We start from the raw sequence: 12,383 nt of genomic DNA on the forward strand, positions 1-12,383 counted from the left end.
AAATGCATGTTTAAAATGGGGAAAAAATATTTTCGTAAAGAGAGGTGGAGGTGAGAGCATGCTAAACTAGCATGAGACAAATTACAATGGCAAAGCGGTTGCGGACAGGACTGTCGCTCAGCACGTATGTTATATGAATGTAGGCCTAATACAAATGAATAAAGTAGAAAATTTGTTCTATAACTAAAGAAAAATAGCAAAAGAGTAAATGAAAAAGAAAACATTGCAGTTGCCTTAAAACTTGAAAAATACTAAACGCACCATGTAGCCAAATATGCCATATGAAATTGTTCTGAAAAATTAAGTCAAGTGAATCGCCTCCACAATAAATCTCACAAAAAAAGAAAAGAAAACCACAAAATTGTGTTTTTGTGCGCCCTATTGAATTTTTTTTTTTTTTTTTTTTTTTTTTTTTTTTTTTTGTGTGTGTGTTTATTATTATATTTTCCGCTGGAAAATATGTACCGTCCATTATTTCCGTGCGCACAACAATAAATACATAGCCTATACTTTGCCAAAACAAACAGTGCAGCACACGTCTCACCTAGGGCGAGAGAAGCTGAAGAGCACACAGCAACTTGACAATTGCATGCGCTGTTGGCTAATCAGTGCGTGAGCAGTCTGGGAGCTCCCTCTATTGTTACAGCGCGAGCATGGAGCGTACCACAACTAAAAGTATGAGACGAGGCCAGCAACAAAATAGGTTATAAATTATGTTTTTATGTTGATTTCTTTTGGTCCAGCCTACCATGTTTTACCTTATGTCAGAATTACAAATTGCTACATATAGTAGCCTAGGTGGTCACATGCATGTCCTGCATACCAACAACAACAAAAAAAAAAAAAGGAATCCAAAGAATCCCCTAATTAGGTTCAAAATGTCTTTTTTTTTCTAAATAACACGGCAAAAAAAAAAATGTGTGAAATGTGTGAGTCTATATACACTAACATAATATTTAATCTGACTTGATATGTTTGATTTGTTGGTGGTGGGGTGTAAATCACACTAAATTCCATTAGTCGAAAGTGCAAGAATCGACTCCGACTACATGTCCTAGATTTAGGCTAACAGTGCAAAATTATAAACCGGAATAGCCTATTACCAATATTAACTTTATTTAGTTCGGCTCTCGCTTCAATGAACCTTAATAATTTGCATTTGTGTACACAAATGTAACATCTTTTAATACTTCTAATTTTCAGCTCCATGATACGAGAGCTATATTGTTACCCTTGTTTAGTATTCTTGGCTGATCTAATGTTTTACCGCATGAAACCTCCCCAAACCGAGAAGTGTAGCCTGATTGGTTTAGTGACATGTCAATCAAAGAGTACGTTTCGTCGTCTCCCCAACCCTGATTTGATTGGTTGCTAGAGCAGATTTCCCTACATGGTCACAAGATTTCGCAATACTCCCAAGCGCCGCTTTACCAAACAATAACACCTCAACCTGTGCTTATTTTTTCCGTGAACAAAGAGGATATTCTTCTTTATTAGCTCAAGTGGGTGACTTGTAAGCCTGGAACGTTTTCAAGGTAAGTCGGGGATATTATAAGATACCAATACAGACTGTCGAATTTATTTTTTATTAATTAACCGATGGCTCGCTCACTCGATTGCAAAATAGCCTCAACTAACGTTACCGGATCTGAGGCAATCGAGAGCTTCATAGCCCACGATTAAACATGATCGCGATCGACTGTGGATCGTTATTCTTCATTCACGTAACTTTTATGTAGAAAGCAGCCTGTGTGAGCTCTCAGTTCATTGTTAGACGCCTGACGTCATGGTTAGGAATGTGCCAGCTATTTAGCCAACCTGCTAACCTGCAGTAGATCCCACAGGCTACGGACGCACGTAGACCTAAAGTAACACTCGTGTCAACATTGTGGGTGTTTTACATGGTTCAACGCGATAGAATACAAGACTGCTTTACTGGATCTGCTGCCATTTTGAATGTAGGCATACTGTTGAAAGTAAGTCAGCGGTATTCCCCTTCATTCCCACAGTTCCGTGTATGATGTAACCAGCCTGTCATGACTCAAAACAACATACAAAACACTGTCCGGCTTTAAAATGTTCACTAATAAACTTGAATTTTCTTTACCGTATCCTCACTATTCTGATGTTTGTTTAAAACGGTAACTTTAGCTCGGCATAGTTCTGCATGACTACGGAGTTTCCCTTCTCCCGTTTACAAAGGAGCGGGTGGGAGCGCGAGCGATGATGCAATCACGGGCAACACTTGAGCTCGCGCTCATATGAGAGAAAGAAAATTTGCCACATATGCACATTGACATGGCAGCCCGGTCGGATTACAACAACATAATGCTAACGGATGAGCACAAGCGGTTGACCCAACTTTCAGGTGTTGCAGCATTTTGCTGAAATAATAGTTTTTGCGCAAAGCATCTGTTCAGGTGGGGATTGTGTGCCAACAAAATATGTAAAAGTGTGATGGAGAATGATGCTGATGTGTGCAGAGTACCTTGTCTAACTTCTTTCTCTCCATTCTGTCTGGTTTTCAGGCACACGGCTGCATTTTGTGGCATTCAGCTTCACACAATACCAGCTAACACCAACTCCAGCTCTGCGAAGCCCGACAACATAGGTCGGAGAGGGTGAGAGAAAGACAGCGGAAGTGGATCCAAATGAACAAGCAGTTGCAACACAAGATATCCAACACAGATCAGAACGGTGTCAGTGTTATACAGAGTCAGCCTCATAATAGTGCATTAAACCCCGCAGGAGCTGCAGGACTACAGCAGGTACACACATCAACAAGCTAACCTATTCACCCGTGCATTTATGAATATTAATGTCTCTTAAAAAAACCAAGATCAAAGCATTGCACTGTCATTTTGCAGTGCTTAAACCATGGCATATGTATTATGGCTGCATGAGATATCGAAATATCGCAGATGTACATATCACGCTATGCATATCGCAACGACTTGTAATAACTGCATGATTTTGATACTCAAAGTTTACAAAAAGTCAGATTCCAAAAGACAAAAAGAAAATCACTCACTACTAGGGCTGGAACTAACGATTATTTTTCCAATCGATTAATCTATCCATTTTTCTTTTTTTCCTGATTAATCTAACAATTATTTTTTCAGGTTAATATATTGTTTATTTTTTGAATAGTATATTAATTCTTTGATTCATTTCAACTGTAACTAATCGATGTATGAACTTTTGCCTAATGATACTATTTATGACAAAAGATAAGGATTACGTAATTAGGTGTTTATTATGGCTGCGTTCTCAGTCACTTTTTAGGATTTACAGCAGCAAGTGTGAATCCTGAAATGTTCTGTTGAATATGATCAAACAGCAACAGTGTCAAACATGGCGGTGTCCATAAAACCTTTAAGTTTTACAACGATTGACAGTGCGTTATTAAATAAAAGAGCCCAATCGAGGTGTGAGTTCATCTATTAGATATTTTAAATAGCCAACAACAGCATTAAATGCTTTGCAACCGGTTGCAGAGTACATTTGAGCTACACACTCGCACCCACGGCAGCTCGTAAAAAACAGAATGCTGTATGAGCCGCATTAAGCACAAAACATGGGACTGACAACTGTATTATAGTGAATTATTTTTTTTTTTTTTACACAGCACTAGAAGAGTCCAAATTCTTGCGCTGCCGTCTTGTTGTTTTGAGGTAGGAGAGGAGTTTTCTTTTCAGATGTTCCTACATAGGTAGGCCTGTACCATTTCAGTTTTACAGAGCACTGTTTTATTTGGTCTCTGTTCAAAAAAATTCCCACACTTTAGATCGGGCTCAATATTTTTGTAATAATTTTTGATTTTCAGCATGCCCTGGAGTCAGAGCCGCCATTGTTGCGAATGAACATAAACAGCGCGATGAATCAACGCATTCTACCCAAATCGACTAATTTATGTAATCGATTACATCGGCACGTCGTTCCAGCCCTACTCACTACTCTTGAAGGAATAACTTTTGTAGCTTTAATAAGAATCAGTATGTATTCATTTCATACAGTGAAGTCTAAGTAGTGTTTTATTTTTACATTTGATTATTTAACTTCTGTTGTTAAATAAACCTAATGTAGGCCTACCTGAAGCCCTAAACCCCGACACTGATGTTAAAATGACACTTAGTTTTTATGCAGCTAATACTACCGTAAAACACTGCTGTTCACTTTCAGAAGTTGTAGGGATGATTTCTTCCACACAAAAAGAATGTGAAACATGTATGTTGGTTATATAATTTTCAGTTTTTAAATATATAAATTTATTTTACACAGCATTATCATATCACATATCGAAATTATTTAACAAGTTATCGCATATCGCATTTTTCTTCAATATCGTTCAGCCCTAGTATGTATTCATAAAGTGCATCCGCCCATCCAGTTTCTTGTAGTCTTAAAGAATAAGAATTGTTATAGAAGATTTGGAATGTAAATGTCAAAACCACAAATTAGCCATGTACTGGATATGCTGTTGTTTATTATTGTTATGCGTGACATTATTTTAATTCTGACAGGTTCCTCAATTAGTTCCAGTGAGTCCCGGAGGTGGGGGTAAGGCCACACCACCCAGCAAGATGAAGAAGGCTATTATGGATAAAGACAGCGACGAGTACCGCCAACGGAGAGAACGCAACAACCTGGCCGTAAAGAAGAGCCGCATGCGCAGCAAGCAGAAGGCGCAGGACACCCAGCAGCGCGTCAATGAGCTGAAGGAGGAGAATGAGAGACTTGAGGCCAAAATCAAATTGCTTAGCAAAGAACTGAGTGTGCTCAAAGACCTGTTTCTAGAGCATGCCCACAACCTCGCAGACAACGTGCAGCCCCCTGCTTCTGGAGGAGGCCCTGGAGACCTCTGCAACAACAACAACAACAGCAGTAACGGCAGCCAGTGAGGGCCTGATGTTAGTTTGCAGTATGCTATGCTGTGGGCTGTGTGGAGGCTCTCTAGGCAAATCATTTTACTTAAAGGGTTAGTTCACCCAAAAATGAAAATTCTGTCATTAATTACTCACCCTCATGTCGTTCCAAACTCATAAGACTTTCGTTCATCTTTGAAACACAAATGAAAATCTTTTTGATGAAATATGAGAGATTTCGGTCCCTCCTTTGACAGCTACGCAACTGACACTTTGATGCTTCAAAACGTTCATAAAGAGATCGTAAAAAACGAATCCATATGAATTGAGCAGTTTAGTCCAAATTTTCTGAAGAGACACACTTTATATGCTTTATTTATATGCTTTTATTTATTGCTTTATATGAGAAACAGATTTAATTTAGGCTTTTATTCACATATGAACATTGATCAACAGAACCTGCTTGACGTGCGAGAACAAACCTCTTACGGAAGCTCAAACGTGCTGAATAACCCACAAGAATGAACCTCTCAATTCTGGATTAGTTTTATGATCTCTTTATGAACTTTTTGAAGCGTCAAAGTGGTAGTTGCGTAGCTGTCAATGGAGGGAGAGAAATCTTCCAGATTTCATCAAAAAGACCTTCATTTGTGTTCAAACATGAACAAAAGCCTTACAGGTTTGGTACGACATGAGGGTGAGTAATTAATGACAGAATTTTCATTTTTGGGTGAACTAACCCTTTAAACGTATTATGCTTTCTTTCCCTCCTGTTCCTGGAATGTGTACTGTCCGCAGTGTTTAACTTGTGTGTCTTCTGTTTGTACACTCAAATTTATTTTCTTTTTCACTCATCTTGTATCTCGTGCCGAATGTTATGACATAATGGCCATAGCAACCACAGAAAGTCCAACCCACACTCTGATTTGATGTGCTGGAGATAACTTTTATTACTGCCTTTCAATTGTAAAGCAGCATGTTTCAGTGTCTTGAAACTTTGCAATAACTCAGAGGACTGTGAAAGCTTCTCGGTAGACAATTTTAAAATCCGGCCAAAGCTGGTCACAAAGGTTTGACAGTAAATAAGAGTAAATATGTTCAGTCACTCCACTCTATTGTCTGAAGATAGGATTCTAGGAAGCTAATAGACATTCCCAGGTGAAAAAAAAAAAAAGTACATTTCTATAATGTACTTAAAGTGCTCTATTTTCGTGCACTAATTTTGTACTTAATATACTAAAAATTCTTCTTTAGCACTTCTTAAGATAATCTTAAGAACATCTAAGTGTACTCAACAGTGCTATTTTGAGACACCATGAAATATGAACTAAAATGTGCTTTTAATATACTATTTCTGTATTTAAAAAATGTATTTAGATACTACTTGTAGTACATTTGAACCCATAGTGTACTACAAGTGGTAACTAAATATATTTTTTAAATACAGAGATAGTATATTAAAAGCACATTTTAGTTCATATTTCATGGTGTCTCAAAATAGCACAGCTACTTTTTTTTTTTTTTTTTTTTTCTCCACCTGGGTTACCGCAGTCTGTTAACATTATTCATTATGATTTGGAATTAGGGCTGCCAGAAGTTTGATCAAGTAAGGATGTCTTCAAATGCAAAGAGTAGATATTTTGTATTCCTGCTTTTTTGCCTGTCAGCTTGGATTGATTTACACTCTTTATTTGTTGACCATGTCTTATAATAGCAAGTACACTGTTGTTTCTATGGTAACAGACTGTAGACAGACAAAATGTATTGCATCAGACTCCAGACAGTGTCTGCATTACCAGTAGTCCTTAAATCCCTACAGTTAAGCCTCCAATTTTGACAAGGGTGGAGAGGGAGAGATAGAGTAGAATATTAGCTCTAGCCTGTATGTTAGGGTGTTGGTAGCTAAATTAACACAAACTTCTTTCTTAACAGTAACTGTTGTGTCTGTGTAAATACTGTTGATGATGCAGATAAGATTTAGAATGACTGGTGCTGAACATTTAAAGTCATAAATCACCTGATGTGCCCCAAATTTATTAAATTATGAGTTATATTGAAAAGTTCCTTATCCGAAGAAGCTTTTATCTGACCACATCAAATTTTGGCCGTTTTGTTTCCCTGACCAGTCTCAGAAGTATGTGTGAATTTACATATGCGACAGCAGGTGTTACTAAAAGTTGATGGAACGGCCACGTGACCTTTGCCCTCATTGATTCTCATAGAGCTGTGTGTTCTTGGAGTCGCTGTAGATAGACTTTTGTACCTCAGGCTATATGTCATAGCCTCACCAGACAGCCTTTAAGATGTATATTCCTGTTTAAGAGAAATTTAAAAAGGAGGATAAGAAAAGACAAGGCAATCTCTTTAAGATGTCTGAAGCATCTTTAATTCTAATGTATATTTTCATTTTCTATACCTGAAGTTTTAAACATTAAAGCATGAAAGGCAATGCATGATTAGCACTATTTAAACAACTAATTAAAAATGATGCTCTATAGAGAAATAGCGAATCGGCGACTGCATACTTTTGTATTGTTGTATCAGGTTGGGCTAAAATAAAGCTATTGTGTAAAACTTCTTAAAAACGAGACTAAAGTCAATATTTCATGAATATTTGATTGGCATATTTTGCTTAAGTATGAGGGTTGCTGGGCAACTTGCTTTTTTACATAATGTATACTGGGTTTTTGTGCATTGTAAATTAAAATTGAATACAAAATACATTCCTTGTGTTTGTACTAACTGTGAGGAGGGGCACAAAACCTAGACATTCATTTACCAAATCAGCTGAGGTGCCTGCAGTGCACAGTGTCCTGCTGCAGTTAATGCAACTGGACATAATTCTCAACCTGAACTCAATTCAAACTTAAGAGCTACCGCTGTAGGTCTGAGCAAAAATGACATTCCATCTGAAGTCCTTATCACAAATACCACAATTTATAATCACAAAAATCTAGGAATTTAAAATCAAGAGTACTTCTCTGGCTGACCGTTTGTATATCCCATTAGGTGCTTTAAAATAAAAGAACAATGGTCTTTTAATCAATGTTGTAATAGCCAGACTTCTGGTACGTTTACACGACAATGATGTAAATGGAAAAGTTTTTCCTTTGTGTTATTTTCGTACAGATGACAACATTGTCAAAACGATCCCCATTCACAGGGATCCGCGAAAACGAAGTTGTGTTTTAGTTTTAGTGCTAAAAACACTGTGTTATGCATGCCAGGTCAGTAGTTGGCAATGTCACTTCGTAAAGAAACACAGAGGGTATGTACATTTCACTATACCACTGCATGTCGGGCTGATAGACCTACCTATATCAGTCAAGCACAGGGTAAACTACTAGCCTATTTAAAGGAAAAGTCAGAGTTATCTTTGGTTCAGAGTAGTCTAAACCCAAGATTGAGACCAAAGACCCAACATGTTAGTACAAAATAACTTTTCACACAGAGTTTATATGCTTTGAATTCAGTACACCGTACTAAGATGCTTATTAAGAGCTAGTTCAAAGTTATTAAAATATTATTTCCTCCATTTAATGATAATAATATTTTTCCATGACATAGTCTAAAATAAGTAGACTGTCAACTTATCTGGGTTACATTTCCCAATGTTTTTTATGGTGCAAATGATTAAGCTCTACTTAAGTTTGCTATGCTTTTTGGGCCCCGGCCAATCAGAGAGAGAGAAAGAGGCTTCTTCTTCTGAATATCTGAGAAGAACCACTTGCATTAAAGTGATAGTTCACCCAAAAATGTAAAAGATGTCTTCATTTACTAACCTTCGTGTTGTTTCAAACCTGTATGACATTCTTCAGAAAGGAAGCTATTTTGAAGAATGCTGGGGACCAAACAACATTGGACCCCACTGAATATCATTGTGCTGACCAAAAAAAAAAAAATTATCTTTTGTGTTCCACAGGAGAAAAACGTAAACAGGTTTGGAATGACATGAGGATTTCATAAATTAAGTCAATTATGAAAGAATTTTCATTTTTGAGTGAACTATCCCTTTAAGTGCATTAGCAGCCTGTTTGAACGCCTGTTTTAAAAAACTGCAAACAAAGAGAGAAAAGAAAATGGTGGAGGCAAATAAATTGAATAAGACTGAAGACTGATGTTCCGAATGACAGCGAGAAGGTGTGTCATTCTGTACTTGGACTTTGGACTGTTGTAGGTGCGTGCATGTGAGTACGTACCCTGTTCAGTGAGATAAGATGTGTGACGTGTAATGGAACACAGACAGTTTCCCAGTAGAGAGGAAGGACACAGAACACCAAGTACTACATACAACTCACGCCTCTATGTTCTCCTTCCTCTTCTCATTTTTCTATAAACTTCTCTCGTTTTGACACATCATCTCTCTAGCATATTGTCTACAGGAGATGAACACAGTGATAGGCATTTTACAATTTATTTTTTTACAGCTCTGTACATATTTTCCATTGCACTGCATTTCTAGGCCTTAAAACTTGCTATAAAGCCAATAGTTTACTCAATACAATAAAATGGCTTTCAAGATGCTGATGCATTTGGTGACCCGGTTTAAGCGGACAAGGCCATAGACACTATGTCACTTCAGTTGGCAAATGGCTAGAGACAAGAGATAGTAAAATGCTGATTCAAAAGTGTGGTACATTTACATTGCTGAGGCTACTGTAATAATCTGCTACAGTCCATTCGTTAGTTAATCTATAACCGACTGACATCAGCATCATCCGACAGATAACAAGTTATAAGTGAGTTGGACTGATTCATTTTGGATATGCTGAAGGTTGATAGTCAAGTAGACAAGCTCTAAGGTGCACTGCAACCTCAAGCTCCAAGCTTGTATCTACATTTTTGAACTCAAATTTTTATGCTCACACCCTTATAGTTTTAACATCTGCTTTTTAACACCATTAGATAAATATTAAGTCTAATGTTATATAACTTGAATGAATGAATGAGACACATGAAGTAGCCTCTACTCACAAAGATCAGCGTTGGGCAATTGCGTCACTTACAAAACGTTAATTTAACATCACTATTTTTTAACTTTCGTAGCTTTTAAGTTTAATTAAATAGCAGTGTAGAGTTGATTAATTGCGATTCGCAAAATAATCACTCTTTTGTGTCAGTTCTTTACAATGAAGCGGTCACATGGATTAGTAATGCAGAATCGATTCGTGATTCAGTCTAAATGATTTGAACAGATCACTCTTTGGCGCCGTTTCTCAGTCCATGAAAACTAATAACAGAAATGTCGCTGAATAAAGTGGATCTTATGGAACCTACAATCATTTGAAATCAAACCTGCACCAAAAACGCTGTACATAAAAGCACTGTAGCATTACCATTGACCATGGTATTTTTAAGTAGCCTACCTTGGAGTACAATATTCTGACTATGGAAATCATTGATGATGTTTGTATATCAAATTAGTATATCACATTAGCCTTTTGAACGGAAATTTTGAGAACCTTAACCATTGTATTTGGTTTGAAATCTGGGTATAATCGTTAAGATCATGATCAAATTGACCCTAATTGGATTCAGTACAATTCACCCTATGAAAAAAAAAAAAAAATCTGGTCAAAACAGCAGACCTTTAAACTTTTCTGTGTCATGTGAATGAGATACTTTGTGCTTAACAATACTCTATACACCTTGCCTATTTTCCAGTTTTAACCACTTTTTTTCTCCACATTAAAACACACTTTAGTTTTCACATTTGTAGTAGGCTATAATTGGGTACACAACATCTGTCAGCTTATCTTAAATAATGATTTTGCTGGTAGCTTAGCTTGCCCAACACTGCCAGCCAACACATGTAACCTGGACTGCGTTTCTCAGAAGCATATGAGATAAGTCTCTCACAGAGACCATAGGTGGCAATGGTTCTACGATCTTCTTAGGCTTACGCTGCTTTTGGGAAATGCAGCCCTGTTTAGTTCATCCAAATTCAATGCAAATCAAATGGGTCTGTTTAAATTAGACTTAGCTCCACGTTTCCATTCTGCTTAACTGCACTCAGACCAGTCCAACTGAACTGAACAGAACCATGATGAACTTGGCTCAACTCTACTGCATTCAACAAAACTGAGATTAAGTAATGTTTATTCATCCTCATGAACTGTTTGCATCCATCATGCACACTGGGATAGATGAACTTTAAGTTAGCTGTCAACCATTGAAACACGTGCCATGTGCTTAAAGTACTCCGTCATACCACAGAGGCAGTTCCTAAGGGTTAATGAAAAAAGAAGTGGGTGTTTTAAAGCTAGAGTCAGAAGTCATAAATTTATGGCTCAATATTTCATTCTAGGGTATTTTTTCCCCTCTGAACAGTGTTGATTTCTTGAACTATGAATGAGTGCAGCTCTTAATCCCAGTAAAAGACTGCAGATGGTTGTGTAAAAGGGAGGCAAAGAACAAACAGGGCTGGAGCTGCACTGTTCTGATTCATGTAGAGGAGTGGAATTCAGTGGGTTTACTCTAGGAATGTCAGCTATGCTGGGACTGTTTACTCTGTTGCTTCTCTCTCCATCTCCTGTTTTAATATGCTCATTAATATCATCCACCACATCCTCCTACCAACAGGCTTGACTTTATCTAAAGCTCTGGACTGACACTGTTATCTCCCTGTTTACTGCTTCACAGCATTCGTCGTTATACAACAAATTCATCCATCAATCTCATTACCTCATACTCTTATTTACATACTGCAGCTTAAAATTGTTTCAATTACATGTTGCCAAACAGGAGCTTTTCTGTAGTTGAGGGTGTTTAGTGAAAATGCTGATTTATCATTTCAATATATTAGGAACTGTTGTGTGGTTTTAATTTGTTGTCCTTAATGAACATATTTTTGTATTGAGGTTTTTTTTTGTTTTTTTTTTTGAATGCGTGCCAAAGAAACAGCATTTAAATTTTGGTAGTTTTGATGTCTTTAAAAAAAAAAAAAAAATCTTCTTGGTTTATGATATTGTTATTTATGCATAAATGTACATAAATGCATATATTTCTTGATAATATTTATTTTTAAATGCAATAAAATCCATGTATAATTGATTTTTTTTTTTTTTTTTTTTTTTTTTTTTTTGCTTTACTCATTTGTCAAATGTATTAATTGGAAATTGATACACAACCTTGTGTGTAGGATGGCTTGTTGGTATCTGTATGGAAAAGTTCATTGGCTGGTTCAGGCTGGTCAACAAAAGGTCATTGGCTGTTGGCCCCTGTCGGACGATGTTATTGGCTGTTAGCCCGCGTAGGAGAAGGTCATTGGCTGGCCATGGTGTTTTGGTTGCCAGGTGTCTCTGGCAGAATCCTCCCCCTGATAAACAAGCATATCAGATTCCTCTTCAATCCTCTGCACATCGCACAACTCTGTTCAAACCCCACTTAAAGAGATAGTTCACCCAAAAATGAAAATTCTGTCATCATTTACTCACCCTCAAGTGGTTCCAAACCTGTATGAGTTTCTTTCTTCTGCTGAACATAAAGGAAGATATTTTAAAGAAAGTTTGTAACCAG

At 37.1% G+C, this 12,383-nt stretch overlaps 1 protein-coding gene across 3 annotated transcripts; it reads left to right on the forward strand.

The window, feature by feature from the left end:
- Window positions 1-1,371: 1,371 nt before the first annotated feature.
- Window positions 1,372-7,586, forward strand: cebpg (CCAAT enhancer binding protein gamma). 3 transcript variants are annotated; one of them, XM_051898885.1, is made up of 3 exons: window positions 1,372-1,535; window positions 2,529-2,768; window positions 4,524-7,586. In XM_051898885.1, exons 2-3 carry the CDS (start codon window positions 2,652-2,654, stop codon window positions 4,899-4,901), a joined length of 495 nt encoding a protein of 164 aa, XP_051754845.1. In that variant the 5' UTR covers window positions 1,372-1,535; window positions 2,529-2,651; the 3' UTR covers window positions 4,902-7,586. The 3 variants fall into 3 exon arrangements, with proteins under 3 accessions (XP_051754845.1, XP_051754847.1, XP_051754846.1); XM_051898887.1 differs by lacking the exon at window positions 1,372-1,535 and adding an exon at window positions 1,802-1,976; XM_051898886.1 differs by lacking the exon at window positions 1,372-1,535 and adding an exon at window positions 2,107-2,420.
- Window positions 7,587-12,383: the final 4,797 nt, after the last annotated feature.

This window comes from Ctenopharyngodon idella, chromosome 7 (genome assembly GCF_019924925.1).
Source record: "Ctenopharyngodon idella isolate HZGC_01 chromosome 7, HZGC01, whole genome shotgun sequence".
NCBI lineage: Eukaryota > Metazoa > Chordata > Actinopteri > Cypriniformes > Xenocyprididae > Ctenopharyngodon > Ctenopharyngodon idella.

Coding starts and splice junctions, on each gene's coding strand:
- cebpg (XM_051898885.1), top strand. CDS start 2,652: ATGAACAAGCAGTTGCAACACAAGATATCCAACACAGATCAGAACGGT. Junction 2,769..4,523: donor GAGCTGCAGGACTACAGCAG/GTACACACATCA, acceptor TAATTCTGACAG/GTTCCTCAATTAGTTCCAGT.